The sequence below is a fragment of the Oncorhynchus keta genome, chromosome 12, assembly GCF_023373465.1.
Source record: "Oncorhynchus keta strain PuntledgeMale-10-30-2019 chromosome 12, Oket_V2, whole genome shotgun sequence".
In the NCBI taxonomy this organism is placed as follows: Eukaryota; Metazoa; Chordata; class Actinopteri; order Salmoniformes; family Salmonidae; genus Oncorhynchus; species Oncorhynchus keta.
In genome coordinates, this window is record NC_068432.1 from 5039342 (window position 1) to 5056765 (window position 17424).

Genomic DNA, 17424 nt, shown 5'->3' on the forward strand with positions numbered 1-17424 from the left:
ATCAATTTACAGAAATACTCATAAATGTTGATGAAAATACAAGTGTTATACATGAAACATTAGATACACTTCTCCTTAATGCAACCGCTGTGTCAGATTTCAAAAAAGCTTTAGGGAAAAAGCAAACCATGCAATAATCTGAGTACGGCGCTCAGAGACCAAAACAGCCAAACAGATATCCGCCATATTGTGCAGTCAACAGAAGTCAGAAATAGCATTATAAATATTCACTTACCTTTGATGATCTTCATCAGAATGCACTCCCAGGAATCCCAGTTCCACAATAAATGTTTGTTTTGTTCGATAATGTCCATAATTTATGTCCAAATATCTCCTTTTGTGAGCACGTTCAGTTCACAAATCAAAATTCATGATGTGTATTCACTAGGAGCAGACGAAAAGTGAAAAAGTTACGTTACAATCCGTAGAAACATGTCAAACGAAGTATAGAATCAATCTTTAGGATGTTTTTAACATAAATCTTCAATAATGTTCCAACCTTTGTCTTTAGAAATGCAATGGAACAGAGCTCGCTCTCATGTGAACGAGCGTCACGAGCTAATGGCATTCTGGCAGACCTCTGACTCATTCCCCTCTCATTCGCCCCCACTTCACAGTAGAAGCATCAAACAAGGTTCTAAAGACTGTTGACATCTAGTGGAAGCCTTAGGAAGTGCAACATGACCAATATCCCACTGTATCGTCAATAGGGGCTGAGTTGAAAATCGACCAACCTCAGATTTCCCACTTCCTGGTTGGATTTTCTTCTCAGGGTTTTGCCTGCCATATGAGTTCTGTTATACTCACAGACATCATTCAAACAGTTTTAGAAACGTCAGAGTGTTTTCTATCCAAATGTAAACAATGTGCATATATTAGCAAGTGGGACTGAGTAGCAGGCAGTTTACTCTGGACACCTCTGGGCACCTTATTCATCCAAGCTACTCAATACTGCCCCCAGACTTACTTTGTGTCAAAGTTTAACAAGGACTCTCTCCTCCTCACCAGTGTCATAATCAAAGATACAGTTGAAGTCGGAAGTTTACATAAACCTTAGCCAAATACATTTAAACTCAGTTTTTCACATTTCCTGACATTTAATCCAAGTAAATTCCCTGTTTTAGGTCAGTTAGGATCACCACTTTATATTAAGAATGTGAAATGTCAGAATAATAGTAGAGAGAATGCTTTTTTTCAACTTTTATTTCTTTCATCACATTCCCAGGGGGTCAGAAGTTTACATACACTCAATTAGTATTTGGTAGCATTGCCTTTAAATTGTCTAACTTGGGTCAAACATTTTTGGGTAGCCTTCCACAAGTTGGGTGGATTTTGGCCCATTCCTCCTGACATAACTGGTGTAACTGAGTCAGGTTTGTTGGCCTCCTTACTCGCACACGCTTTTTCAGTTCTGCCCACGCATTTTCTATAGGTTTGTGATGGCCACTCCAATCCCTTGACTTTGTTGTCCTTAAGCCATTATGCCACAACTTTGGAAGTATAATTGGGGTCATTGTCCATTTGGAAGACCCATTTGCCACCAAGCTTTAACTTCCTGACTGATGTCTTGAGATGTTGCTTCAACATATCCACATAATGTTCCATCCTCATGATGCCATCTATTTGGTAAAATAAACCATTTCCTCCTGCAGCAAAGAACCCCCACAACATGATGCTGCCACCCCCGTGCTTCACGGTTGGGATGGTATACTTTGGCTTGCAAGCATCCCCCTTTTTCCTCCAAACACAACAATGGTCATTATGGCCAAACAGTTTTTGTTTTTGTTTCATCAGACCAGAGGACATTCTCCAAAAAGTATGATCTTTGTCCCCATGTGCAGTTGCAAACCGTAGTCTGGCTTTTTATGGTGGCTTTGGAGCAGTGGCTTCTTCCTTGATGAGCGGGCCTTTCAGGTTATGTCGATATAGGATTTGTTTTACTGTGCATATAGATAGATACCTGTTTCCTCCAGCATCTTCGCAAGGTCCTGGTGTTGTTCTGGGATTGATTTGCACTTTTCGCATCCCTAGGAGACAGAACGCATCTCCTTCCTGAGCTGTATGACGGCTGCATGGTCCCATGATGTTTATACTTGCGTACTATTGTTTATACAGATGAACGTCGTACCTTCAGACATTTGGAAATTGCTCCCAAGGATGAACCAGACTTGTGGAGGTCTACAATTCATTTTCTGAGGTATTGACTGGTTCCTTTTGATTTTTCCATGATGTCAAGCAAAGAGACACTGAGTTTGAAGGTAAATCGGTTCAATTCTGCCGGAACACAGCAGGAGGGTTAAGGCAGTTTATACAATTGTAAAAACATTACAATACATTTAGACTGTCTGCCCTACGGCCCCTACTCCACCACTAACACATATATACAGTACAAAATCCATGTGTACGTGTGTGTATGCTAATTTGTGTGTGAGTATGCACCGATGTTTGTGTTGCTTCACAGTCCCCGCTGTTCCGTTTTTTTAAATCTGTTTTTAAATCAGATTTTACTGCTTGCGTGAGTTACTTGATGTGGAATAGAGTTCCATGTAGTCATGGCTCTATTTAGAATTGTGTGCCTTCCATAGTCTGTTCTGGACTTGGGGACTGTGAAGAGACCTCTTGTGGCATGTCTTGTGGGGTATGCATGGGTGTTCGAGCTGTGCGCCAGTAGTTCAAACAGACAGCTCAGTGCATTCAACATGTCAATACCTCTCATGAATACAAGCAGTGATGAAGTCAATCTCTCCTCCACTTTGAGCCAGGAGAGATTGACATGCATATTATTTATGTTTGCTCTCTGTGTACATCCAAGGGCCAGCCGTGCCTTGCCTTTGACCTTGACAGTTTACAATCCAGGGTAACTCCAAGCAGTTTAGTCACCTCAACTTGCTCAATTTCCACATTATTTAGTACAATATTTAGTTGAGGTTTAGGGTTTAGTGAATGATTTGTCCCAAATACAATGCTTTTAGTTTTAGAAATATTTAGCACTAACATATTCCTTGCCACCCACTCTGAAGCTAACTGCAACTCTTTGTTAAGTGTTGCAGTCATTTCAGTCGCTGTAGTAGCTGACATGTATAGTGTTGAGTCATCCGCATACATAGACACTCTGGCTTTCCTCAAAGCCAGTGGCAATTCATTAGAAAATATTGAACAAGGTAATGAGCCTAGACAGCTGCCTTGGGGAATTCCTGATTCTACCTGGATTATATTGGAGAGGCTTCCATTAAAGAACACCTTCTGTGTTCTCTTAGACAGGTAACTCTTTGTCCACAATATAGCAAGGGGTGTAAAGCCATAACACATACGTTTTGCCAGCAACAGACTATGATCGATAATGTCAAAGGTCGCACTGAAGTCTAACAAAACAGCCTTCACAATCTTTTTATCATAAATTTCTCTCAGCCAATTATCAGTAATTTGTGTAAGTGCTGTGCTTGTTGAATGTCTTTCTCTATAAGCATGCTGAATGTTTGTTGTCCATTTGTTTACTGTAAAATATCATTGAATCTGGTCAAACGCAATTTTTTCCATAAGTTTACTAATGGTTGTTAATAGGCTGATTGGTTGGTTATATGAGCCAGTGAAGGGGGCTTTGCTATTCTTAGCAGAAAGACTTTTGCTTCCCTCCAGTCCTGAGGGCACACAGTTTCTAGTAGGCTTAAATTGAAGATGTGGCAAATAGGAGTGGCAATATTGTCCGCTATTATCCAAGTTTTCTGACCCCTGTGGCTTGTCATTGTTGATAGTCAGGTTCTTTGCCGGAAGCCAGTGATGTAGTGGAAAACATATAGGTGGGTATACTCTGGTAACGCTCATTACCCTTTCAATACATTTTTCAGAAAAAGGTGGGTAAACCCAGAACAGGTAGCTTACCTTCAATATAATGCATGAGTTGAATCAAAACATGTTTAACACGAGTTATCCATAATTCACGAGTTAATGCTTGGAGTCTTCACAGATTGTGTGACATAAAACACTACCTTTCCTTACGTTAATGATATTTATGACAGTGTTATTTGTAATTATTAAGCATTTAACATTTGTCTAATTCAATTGTTAAATGCTTACAGCAATAATGACAAATAACACATTGAACTTAACCCTGTACGAATCATGGATCTTGGAGATCTCTGAAAATTCACTGTCATTGTAACTATACCTACGTAACATTTCACTATGTTTTGCCGTGAAAACAGTTCTCATGGGCACACAAATCCAAATAATGTAGGCATATTACATTGCGAAATCGAATGCTTCTAATCGAAAGGGTCAACTCTAGGTCTACTGTCAGGAATACCTAGGATAGGATAAAGTAATCCTTCTCACTACCCCCCCCCCCTTAAAAGATTTAGATCCACTATTGTAAAGTGGCTGTTCCACTGGATGTCATAAGGTGAATGCATCAATTTGTAAGTCGCTCTGGATAAGAGCGTCTGCTAAATGACCTAAATGTAAATGTAAATGTAAATAACGTACATGTGGGATGGATTGGATGTGCATTGGTGTCTAGCTGTAGGCTTGTTGTCTAGTGATATTGTCGACCATCATCAGCTGATCCAGGAAAGAAAACAAGCATTGATAGAAAATCATGAAGCTAAATAAATGGTCTACTACTTCGCGCCACAGACGAAACGGAGAACACAAGCGCACCTGAAAAACAAAGCAATGAGTGCTCTAATCAGCTGACTGACAAAAGAAAACAATGACAAATCAACGGATAAACATAAATGCATTGGAATAAAGGCATGGGCTATTTCTATCAAGGGCTCATGGCAAACAACTGGTGAAAATGAGGAAGTACAAAGGGACTACTGAGTGGACTGCTCAGCCACATAGAAATACATGGTTTACATCATGATAGAGCAACCTGTTCTCAGAGCATTTCATACTATTCTGTATGTACATCCGAGATACTCCATTAGTATGATATGTTAGGTTTTATATGGTATGTATTCATTTGTGGATGTCCATTACCCATTTGGTATGATATGTTATGAATTACATTTCTAAGCTAGCTACAAAATATGTTGACACTTGCTCGTTGAACAGCTCATTCCAAAATCATGGGCATTAATATGGAGTTGGTCCCCCATTTTGCTGCTATTAACAGCCAAGGACAGTAAGGATTTCCACTAGAGGTTAGAACATTGCTGCAGGGACTTGCTTCCATTCAGCCACAAGAGCATTAGTGAGGTTGGGCGTTTTAGGCCTGGCTCGCAGTCGGCATTCCAATTCATCCCAAAGCTGCTCGACGGGGTTGAGGTCAGGGCACTGTGCAGGTCAGTCAAGTTCTTCCTCACCTATCTCAACAAACCATTTCTGTATGGACCTCGCTTTGTGCATGGGGGCATCATCATGCTGAAACAGGAAAGGGTCTTCCCCAAACTGTTGCCACAAAGTTGGAAGCAGAGAATCGTCTAGACCGTTATTGTATGCTTTAGTGTTAAGATTTCCCTTCCCTGGAATTAACATGCTACATTGAAATAAGTGTAGTTCATTGGGAAATAAAGGACATTGGCAGAGTTTATTGATCACACACCAGGTAGTGTTATGTCAACATAATCTTTCTGATATTTCACAGTTATTTATAATTTTAAGGGGCCTAGCCCGAACCATGAAAAACAGCCCAGACCAGTATTCCTCCTCCACCAGACTTTACAGTTGGCACTTTGCATTGGGGCAGGTAGCGTTCTCCTGGCATCCGCCAAACCTAGATTAGTCCGTCGGACTGCCAGATGGTGAATCGTGATTCATTGCTGCAGAGAATGTGTTTCCTCTGCTCCAGAGTCCAATGGCGGTGTTGATGGGCAACCTTTGGCTTTCTAGACGTTTGCGTTATACACCCACCCATCCACTTAGAGCAACCACCTTTTGTTTCTGCCTTAAGTGACCATCTGTCTTATATAACCATACTAAACGTAACATATCATCCTAAATGGAGTGTCCCAGATTTACATACAGAATAATACAAAATGCTCTGAGATGGTTACTGGTTGGACAGAGGTGGGGGTGTTAGTTTAATTTCAAAGCTTTTATCTTAATATTTACCACAGTAAAACATATTTTCCACTGCATTTTAAAGACATAGAAGAATGGTTAAATGAGCATTTAGTGACCACCTAAAGTTTGAGTTTTGTTGCATTTAGGGGAGCTGAGCCCCCCTGGCTCCCCCGCAATTCACACCTTGCACAGACTCCTTGTCGTCCATGCAATTTAAAGGCAAAGTGATGTGAGATTGTGGAATCAGTTTACCTTTGGTCAACCATGTTTCATATTCAAATTTTTACTTAAGAGGCAATGCATCTTCACGACAGAAACAATCTTTGCGTGTTCTCTTTTGTCCTCCGTTTTGGCATCCATAGATTGGGTGATGAAATAAATAGCATCTAATGAGAATTTGGTTCCATTCTCATTATTTGCCAATTCTGTAGCATGTTCCTAAAAAATGGAATGGTTAGAAGAAAATACACTTCTTAGTAAATAGTCCATTTTATATTTTATTGAAAAACTGGGGGGAAAGAAAAATGACATCCCAGGCAACACAATACAGTATACAGTACAGTATGTCATCATATCCTTACAGTCAATGCTAATTCAAATACATCACTGGTGAGCTGGGTCTTGTCTGTGGGTAGATAATATGAGGTATAGACACTGGTTCCATACATTTCAGTTCAGATGAAGCAACTCAAAAATATATTTAAAAAATAATATTTTAATATATTATTGTACAGAGGCAATTGTTAGGTGGGGGAAAAAAAGCATAGGAGTCATTAAAGGGAGACTCCACTCAAAAATGATATTTTGGTATTTTTGTTCATAAATCCACACTCGATCCAGTCCCAAAATGTTTTGCATGTCAGCAGTCAAGTTTTCAAGATAACGGATTTTCAAGAAGCAAAGTGTCACATGTTTCGAAACGCATCACCAAGTGGACAAATAGAAAAAAAGACTCAAATATAGTTTTTGTGTGAAGTTTCCCTTTAACAATTGGAGGAGAAGTAATACATTTATACACCCAGACTGTTTTAACATCTTAGGAAAAATCTACTCACAAAACACATACATCATACAACAGTTATTGCCTTAACAATGAGAATGTGTTGCATAGAGATAAACCAGCATGGATACAGCTACAAGCCTTTAAGGTTGCCAAAGATCTTAGAACAGCACACATTTATCCTCTAATTTAGGCCTCTTGTGTTGTTGATATTTATATAACATTTCACATATCTGCTGATTTGAATACTCTTAGTTGAGCCTATATGAATTCATATCTGATAACTACGTGGTTTTTAGTGCTTAAAGAACTGTGTAGCTCTGTTAACAATGTGAGATTTAGAGGCAGGCGTATCTTGCCGTTACTTAGCCAGTTACTGAGGGATGGGTAACACAAACCCCATTTATACCTGGTGCTAACATGCATCCTTTGTCCTGATCACATTCTGATTGAGCCCACAATTTTAGGCAGCAGTAGACGATTAAAAGATGCTTTGTGATCTGATTGTTATCAGATCTTATAAATGTAAACAGACAAGATAAGGACAAGATCAGGACAAGATCAGAACGAAGGATGCATGTTAGAGCCAAGTATAAACAGTGATAAAAATGTACGTTTTAGCCACGTATCAGCACAATGCTAATATATTGTTAGTGTTTAGTCAAAGTCATAGTTTCGTCCTAATAGTAAAGAATGTCTGCTGACTGGATGTTTTTTTTTCTTTCTCAGTCATAATACTGTCGCTCTAGTTAGCAAGAAGTCCCCCGTTGAGACTGGTCATTGTCGTAACTGCTGAAGAAGAGCTAGTATGTTGTCCTGGGGCAACCCAAAACCCATTACCACTGGACACATCCTGACTCAACCCAACAGAAAAAACCCAAAGTGACGCTGTGTTCGCCATTGGCGGGTCAGGGCCACTCTTCTGAGCATTACAAATGGTACTCCTCATTTAGAAACTAGCTGCCTGGTTTCAGACAGAAAGCTACACTGGATCGATTGGGCTTTGGATGGAAGAAGAGTATTGTAAAGAGAGTCAGATGTGACAAAGGGAGGTCTGCAATGTTTTCAGACCTGTGCTGTCCAGATGTCAGGATGACGTACTGTATGCGAAACTGCTGCACAAAAGAGCCAAATCCAGAGGCCCAGATATCAACAAACTCGTAACAATTTGATGTAACTGTAGCTCTAACAACTTGATGTAATGAACGTTGAAATACATATACAGCATCAGTTTGGGTTTATATACCATAGTTTGTCCTCACGGTAGCAACAAACATATGTGTTTGGTGAAATTTGTCCCTGAATATTCACATATTTTATGTTCAAAGTAATTTATAATGTGACACAGCTGCACGTTTTTTTTTTTGTCATTTTATTAGATATTATTTTACAAACCATTTCCCTCATAAACAAGAACACACCAAATGCATAAAGAAAACTGGACTCGTTTGAATGTGTTCTAAACAAGAACAATTTATATCTACAACAGTGTCTCTAATGTCAATATCATACCAAGAGGTTCAGGTTTGCAGCCATGGTCTTGGTGAGAGACCAGGTATGTAATATATGTGACATTTTCACCAGCAACTGTACTGTTTGTGATCCTGTGTACTTGAAGGCCGGGATTCAATCAGAGGCGCATTGATGATAAGCCCATTGCACTAGTGGCAATGTACCTTTTAAAGGCAATTTTCCTGACGATTGTGGATGTTGCATTCACTGTAAATGCTGCAGAAATTACCTTGTCGACAAGCAGAAATGACCTTGTTGATAACGCGCCTTTGATTGAATCCCAGCCGAAATGCTCTTAAACAATATTAGTGAGATGAGCCTCAACTCTCAGTACATGCATATGGAACACTCAGTTCTGATGATGCCTTTGGTGGTGACTCACATGAATTATTCTGAAGTTACTCTGTAATGGTGGCAAAATAAGTACTTTGGTATGAGTGCCTGATGCTTTTTGATGGCAATTACGGAATTTTTTTTTTTTCCGTGACCGCAAAATAATTGGGCTTCAAATTGGGCTTTTTGAATATATATTACACATCTCTGCCTCACTCCTGGAACACACACATATTTCTCTCTCGATACAACAGTGTTCTAAGAAATGTCATCTGTGTCAGATTGAGCCAAGGCAGTTACCGTAGCAACACATATCTAAATCGCAAACATGAGCAACACATCTGTTAATCTTGGTGTCTTTTTTTAATAACAGCCGTGTTTTGCTATTACTTGCTCGTCACATACAGTACGAGCCAACATTAGGGTAACAGGCACAGCTACTCCTTATGAGGGAAAGCTGTATTTCAGTTGTGGAGCAGTTGAAGAATGGAAACTAAGCTATAGGGAAACTGGATACACAGGACTTACAATACCTCCATGCTGATGAACAACACCCTTACAATGCTAGACTTAGTGGACAGAGGACTAGGAGGTCACTGGATCAAAACTGGAAGTAGGCTTACTGTGTGAGAGAGGGTGGGGGACATACTATACCATATATATTCTTTTTACAATAACATGTTATCCACGGATGGGTTTTCTACTGTATGCTATTAGATACTGTTCTTAGCTAAGGGATGGAAAAGTATTCTCTTTGGAAAGTAACAGGTCTTGACTAATACGGTACAACATGTTTCAAGCCAAACTGTATGTTTTGTTTACAGAAAGCGTACGATAACATGGACAAGGACAAAGGCGAGTAACAGGGTGCTGTGGTTGTGAAAAGGACCGCTAACACATGTATACACTAGAGGCAGACAGACGTCTTGTTGGGACTATTTGCAGTACTGGTGAACGACAAACATCTCGAAACCAAAAAGCGTTAGTCTAAAAAAAGTGAGCGTTGTGCATAGTTAAATTTTCAAAATGTCATCATTATATCCCTCCTGTTATCTGCAGTGTTACAAGGAAGTGCAATGTACAACTCCTCTTAGTTAAGTACACATAGATCACAGTTGCACTAAAAGGAACTCACCACCCATCTTCTCCCCGTAAAAATACCATAATATGATTTTCTAAATATTTTTTTCAATTATTATTTTTTGTGTACTTTTGTTACAATAACCCAGGCGTGTGCTCCTCGCACTCAGTCCCATGGTTGAGTCCACTTATGTCCATATATATCTTAATTAAGTGTTTTGGCCTGATCTCTCCCTCTCTTTCTCTCCCTCTCCCCTTCTTCCCACTCTCTCATACCTCTCCCACCCACACCACTGTGTTCCCTCTCTTGATGTCTGACACCTCACAGTGGGGTGTGTTCAGTTTGCCGTTCAACACAAAGAGAGATTCCGCTGAGGGAGTGACCAAGTACTGGCCAAACAGTCCGCTGGACACCACCACCCTGTTGGGCCCCCCCCAGGGCCAGGTGTGGTGTGACAGGGGCTCCTTGAGGCTTCCGAGGACCTCAATGTGCCCTGTTGCCAGGTCAGAGAAGAGCAGGTCTGTGCCTGAGCCAGAGGCAGCTACCACAGTGTACTGGTTGGACTTAGTGAATGAGGGCTGGAAGATCAGGTCGGACACAATGAGAGAGGTGTCCAGCTCCCGGCTTAAACCCAGCACCCCCTGGAAGGACACTGTTTGAACTCTGACCTTGCCGCGCTGCTGGTCAGGGGTGATGATGTAGCGGCCATCCGGGGACACATAGGGCTGGCCCGTGATGTTGAGGTTGGGACCAATGACAGTGTCGGTGACACTGTCGATGAGGAGCTGTGGCTGGGCTGACGAGGGGTCCCTGCTCTGAGACTGGCACTGAATGAAGTAAAAGCCACTCAGGTGTGTGTAGGCCATGCTGACGGGCACACAGCTATAGTTCTTCAGGCTGATGGTTTTGACTCGGTGGAAGGTCTCCAAGTCAATCTTATGCACCGCAGGTTCAGATTTGAGGAAGACGAAGCCAAACCTAAGACGACAAAGTTCAAGGGAAAGGTTAATGGTCTTTTTTGGGTGATTACAGTGTGGTTAGGATTCTCATTAAATGATCATTTGCTCTTTTCTCCTCCATTTGAGAGAGATTGCGAAGATGAGGTGGTGAGGTCACCAGTGTTAAAGGTTAACGGGCCTTCTGTACCTGACGTGTGTGATAATGAGGTTGGTTGGGGGGATGAAGAAGTCATCAACCCTTTGGAAGGGGGTGCGGATGGTGTGGTGCACCTCTCCAACACTGGCCTGGGGAATCACCTAGAACAGAGCAGTCGAAGGAGAACATGAGAACAGGAATTATACAAATACAAGTGTCACTTAATATATGCCATTTAGCAGACGCTTTTATCCAAAGCGACTTACAGTCATGTGTGCATACATTTTACGTATGGGTGGTCCCGGGGATCGAACCCACTACCCTGGCGTTACAAGCACCATGCTCTACCAACTGAGCTACAGAAGGACCACTTATCTGGCAAGAGAACATAAAAAGAGAGCATGGGTTGGAGCGTTTACTTAAACATAACAGCAAAACACTTCGAAGGCAATGTTGCCATATACTCTGAACTCCAAAAGTACTGGGGAAGTGACAGACTGGTAGCTTTAATTTGAAGGTATTTTCATCCATATCGGGTGAACCATTTAGAAATGACAGTACTTTTTGTACATTTTAGGGGACCAAAGATATTGGGACAGATTCACTTATACAGTGCCAGTCAAAAGTTTAGTCACACCTACTCCTTCCAGGGCTGTTATTTATTTGGACTATTTTCTACATTTTTGAATAATAGTGAAGACATCAACAATATGAAATAACACATACAGTTGAAGTCGGAAGTTTACATAAACCTTAGCCAAATACATTTAAACTCAGTTTTTCACAATTCCTGACATTTAATCCAAGTACAAATTCCCTGTTTTAGGTCAGTTAGGATCACCACTGTATGTTAAGAATGTGAAATGTCAGAATAATGGTACAGAGAATGATTTATTTCAGCTTTTATTTCTTCCATCACATTCCCAGTGGGTCAGAAGTAAACATACATTAATTTAGTATTTAGTAGCATTGCCTTTAAATTGTTTTACTTTGGTCAAATGTTTTGGGTAGCCTTCCACAAGCTTCCCACAATAAGTTGGGTGAATTTTGTCCCATTCCTCCTGACAGAGCTGGTGTAACTGAGTCAGGTTTGTAAGGCACCTTGCTCGCACACACTTCTTCAGTTCTGCCCACCCAGTTTCTATAGGATTGAGGTCAGGGCTTTGTGATGGCCACTCCAATACCTTAACTTTGTTGTCTTTAAAGCCATTTTGCCACAACTTTGGAAGTATGCTTGAGGTCTTTGTCCATTTGGAAGACCCATTTGTGACCGAGCTTTAGCTTCCTGACTGATGTCTTGAGATGTTGCTTCAACATATACAAATCATTTGGTTTAAGAGCAGTGGCTTCTTCCTTGCTGAGCGGCCTTTCAGGTCATGTCGATATCGGACAATATAGGACTCGTTTTACTGTGGATATAGATACTTTTATAACTATTTCCTCCAGCATCTCCACAATGTCCTTTGCTGTTGTTCTGGGATTGATTTGCACTTTTTGCACCAAAGTACATTCATCTCTAGGAGACAGAATGCATCTCACTTTCCTGAGCAGTATGACGGCTGCGTGGTCCCATGGTGTTTATACTTGCGTACTATTGTTGGTACAGAAGGACGTGGTACCTGCAGGCATTTGAAAATTGCTCCCAAGGATGAACCAGACTTGTGGAGTTCTACATTTTCTTTTCTGCGGTATCGGCTGATTTCTTTTGATTTTCCCATGATGTCAAGCAAAGAGGCACTGAGTTTGAAGGTAGGCCTTGAAATACATCCACAGGTACACCTCCAATTGACTCAAATGATGTCAATTAGCCTATCAGAAGCTTCTAAAGCCATGACATAATAAGCTGTTTGAAGGCACAGTCAACTTAATGTATATAAACTTCTGACCCACTGGAATTGTGATACAATGATTTAGAAGTGAAAAAATCTGTCTGTAAACAATTGTTGGAAAAATGACTTGTGTCATGCACAAAGTAGATGTCCTAACCGACTTGCCAAAACTATAGTTTGTTGACAGGACATTTGTGGAGTGGTTTAAAAATGAGTTTTAATGACTCCGACCTAAATGTATGTAAACTTCTGACTTCAACTGTATGGTATCATGTAGTATCCCAAAAAATGTTAAACAAATGAAAATATATTTGAGATTCTTCAAAGTAGCCACCCTTTCTTTGCCTCGATGACAGCTTTGCACACTATTAGCATTCTCTCAACCAGCTTCATGAGGTAGTCACCAGGAATGATTTCATTTCAATTAACAGGTATGCTTTTTTAAAAGTACATTTCTTTAATTTCTTTCCTTAATGCGTTTCAGCCAATCAGTTGTGTTGTGACAAGGTAGGGGTGGTATAGAGACAATAGTCCTATTTGGTAAAAGACCAAGTCAATATTATGGCCAGAACAGCTCAAATAAGCAAAGAGAAATTACAGTACATCATTACTTTAAGACATGAAGGTCAGTCAATGCGGAACATTTCAAGATCTTTGAAAGTTTCTTCACATGCAGTCGCAAAAACCTTCAAGCGTTACCACAAAACTGGCACTCGTGAGGAACGCCACAGGAAAGGAAGACCCAGAGTTACCTCTGCTGCAGAGTATAAGTACATTAGAGTTAACTGCACCTCAGATTGCAGCCCAAATAAATGCTTTTCAGAATTCAAGTAACACACATCTCAACATCAACTGTTCAGGGGAGACTTCATGAATCAGGCCTTCATGGTCGAATTGCTGCAAAGAAACCACTACTCAAGGACACCAATAAGAAGAAGAGACTTGTTTGGGACAAGAAACAGGAGCAATGGACATTAGACCGTCCTTTGCTCTGATGAGTCCAAATTTGAGATATTTGGTTTCAACCGTTGTGTCTGTGTGAGACACAGAGTAGGTGAACGGATGATCTCAGCATGTGTGGTTCCCACCGTGAAGCATGGAGGAGGAGGTGTGATGATGCTTTCCTGGTGACACTCTCTGTGATTTATTTAGAATTTAAGGCACACTTAACCAGCATGGCTACCACAGCATTCTGCAGCGATACGCCATCCCATCTGGTTTGCACTTAGTGGTACTATCATTTTTTTTTTGAACAGGACAATGACCCAAAACACACCTCAAGGCTGTGTAAGGGCTTTTTGACCAAGAAGGAGAGTTATGGAGTGCGGCATCAGATACCTGGCCTCCAAAATCACCCAACCTCAATCCGATTGAAATGGTTTGGGATGAGTTAGACGGCAAAGGGAAGGAAAAGCAGTGAACAAGTGCTCAGAATATGTGGGAACTCCTTCAAGGCTATTGGAAAATCATTCCTCAAGAAGCTGGTTGAGAGAATACCAAGAGTGTGCAAAGCTGTAATCAAGGCAAAGGGTGGCTACTTAGAAGAATCTGAAATCTAAAATATATTTTGATTTGTTTGTTTTTTGGTTATTACATGATTCCATATGTATTATTTCATAGTGTTGATGTCTTCACTATTATTCTACAATGTAGAAATTAGTAAAAATAAAGAAAAACCCTTGAATGAGTAGGTGTGTCCAAACATTTAACTGGTACTGTATCTGTATTAAAGTAGTCAAAAGTTCAGTATTTGGTCCCACGCAATGATTACATTAAGTTTGTGACTCTGCAAACTTGTTGGATGCATTTGCTGTTTGCCCAATAGAAATGAATGGCAAATAATGTATTGTGTAGATTATTTCATCATATATTTAAAGTAAAAAATCTAAAACAAAATTGAAAACCATCATTTTTTAAATTATCGAACGGAAACCGAACTGACTTCAAAAAGCACTAATCGCTCAGCAATAGCTTACAGTCTCCACTTTATCCTCATTGCCATTGTATAATTTCAAATCCAAGGTGCTGGAGTACAGAGCCAGAACAAAAACAAAGGTGTCAGTGTGCATTGGGAAGTATAGTTAAACTGATGATATATGGCCTCACCTCAAGACATGATAGACAAATGTATTGGCTAATGGTTGCTTGAGAAGATACAAGTCAGGCAAGTCAAAACAAGGTGGTCATCCACCTCTGGCCTCTGACTCATCCATTTCTCATTGGACGATCTATCCATCCACTTTATTGGCCCCACCCAGTATGTACATGACAAATGCTTCATCAGGTACCCTACATTAATCAGGTCACTGTCAAGGACCTGTGGGCTGTTTATGTGACCACTGCATAGCTTGGCTTGTTTAAGGAACCACAGTAAATATTTCATGTAGAAGCTATTTGAATTAAAGAGAAAACAACTAAAGACACTAATCTGAAGTCTGTGCCATCCCTACTAAAGCTGTAAAGCCATCACATTGTCAGTGGGGGACCTGATTTTGTATTTTGCAGTCTTCCTATGAGCAAACTATACTGACAAATTTTAAAAAACGTTTTAATGCAGTGACCTTTTTTTGTTGACAGAAACCTTGTTAATAAAGTATAAAGAGTTAATGAGATCACACGTCATAGAAGTGATGTCTAATTAGGAAGTTATGCTCTCACAGGCTCACATCATAGAACTCATGTCTAATTAGGAAGTTATGCTCTCACAGGCTCACATCATATAAGTCATGTCTAATTAAGAAGTTATGCTCTCACAGGCTCACATCATATAAGTCATGTCTAATTAGGAAGTTATGCTCTCACAGGCTCACATAATAGAAGTCATGTCTAATTAAGAAGTTATGCTCTCACAGGCTCACATCATAGAAGTCATGTCTAATTAAGAAGTTATGCTCTCACAGGCTCACATCATATAAATCATGTCTAATTAGGAAGTTATGCTCTCACAGGCTCACATCATATAAGTCATGTCTAATTAAGAAGTTATGCTCTCACAGGCTCACATCATATAAGTCATGTCTAATTAGGAAGTTATGCTCTCACAGGCTCACATCATAGAAGTCATGTCTAATTAAGAAGTTATGCTCTCACAGGCTCACATCATAGAAGTCATGTCTAATTAAGAAGTTATGCTCTCACAGGCTCACATCATAGAAGTCATGTCTAATTAAGAAGTTATGCTCTCACAGGCTCACATCATAGAAGTCATGTCTAATTAAGAAGTTATGCTCTCACAGGCTCACATCATAGAAGTCATGTCTAATTAAGAAGTTATGCTCTCACAGGCTCACATCATATAAGTCATGTCTAATTAGGAAGTTATGCTCTCACAGGCTCACATCATAGAAGTCATGTCTAATTAAGAAGTTATGCTCTCACAGGCTCACATCATAGAAGTCATGTCTAATTAGGAAGTTATGCTCTCACAGGCTCATATCATAGAAGTGATGTCTAATTAGGAAGTTATGCTCTCACAGGCTCATATCATAGAAGTGATGTCTAATTAGGAAGTTATGTTCTCACAGGCTCACATCATAGAAGTCATGTCTAATTAAGAAGTTATGCTCTCACAGGCTCACATCATAGAAGTCATGTCTAATAAGGAAGTTATGCTCTCACAGGCTCACATCATAGAAGTCATGTCTAATTAAGAAGTTATGCTCTCACAGGCTCACATCATAGAAGTCATGTCTAATTAGGAAGTTATGCTCTCACATGCCGTCACTCATAGCCCGTCATGTGACTGCCACCCATGCCGTTGTTATGCCCAGGCTCACTCATGACTGTCACCCATGCCGTTGCTTGTATGCCTCACAGGCTCATCGAAGTGATGTGACTGCCACCCATGCCGGCTCATATGCCCGTAGAAGTGACTGTCACCCATGCCGTTGTTATGCCCGTCACAGGCTGTCACATGCCGTAGATGCCATGTCTAATTAGTGACTGTCACCCAGGCCGTTGCATCATAGAAGTCATGTGACTGTCACCCATGCCGTTGTTATGCCCGTCACAGGCTGTCACCCATAGAAGTCATGTCTAATTATGCCCGTTATGCTCTCAAAGGCTCACCCATCATAGAAGTCATGCCTAATTAAGAAGTGATGCTCACCCAGGCCGTCATATGCCCGTCATGTGACTGTCACCCATGCCGTTGCTTGTATGCTCGTGCACAGGACTGTCACCCATGCCGTCATGTCTTGTATGCCCGTGCTTACTGTGACTGCCACCATAGAAGTCATGTCTTGTATGCCCGGCTCACTGTGACTGCCACCCATGCCGTTGCTATGCCCCGTGCTTACTCATGACTGCCACCCATGCCGTTGCTTGTATGCCACAGGCTTACTCATAGAAGTCACCCATGCCGTTGCTTGTTATGCCCTCACAGGCTCCACCCATCATAGAAGTCATGCCTAATTACTGTGAAGTCATGCTCTGACAGGCCCATGCATAGAAGTGATGTCACCCATGCCGGAAGTTATGCCCGTGCACAGGCTGTCACCCATAGAAGTCATGTCTAATTGCCCGTGTTATGATCTCCAGGCCCATCATAGAAGGCCCGTGCTAATTAG

General features: G+C 40.8%; 1 protein-coding gene across 2 annotated transcripts in view; it reads right to left on the reverse strand.

Moving 5' to 3' along the window:
- Positions 1 to 6498: 6498 nt before the first annotated feature.
- The window catches only part of LOC118391756 (follistatin-related protein 4-like), a 221123-nt gene continuing 210197 nt past the window's right edge, over positions 6499 to 17424 (reverse strand). For both annotated transcript variants that reach the window (XM_052457656.1, XM_052457655.1), the window contains 2 exons: positions 11079 to 11188; positions 6499 to 10910 (listed from right to left, as the gene is read on the reverse strand). In XM_052457656.1, the coding sequence (XP_052313616.1) occupies positions 10202 to 10910; positions 11079 to 11188 (819 nt within the window). In that variant the 3' untranslated portion in view covers positions 6499 to 10201. The remainder of the gene's footprint in view (positions 10911 to 11078; positions 11189 to 17424) is intronic.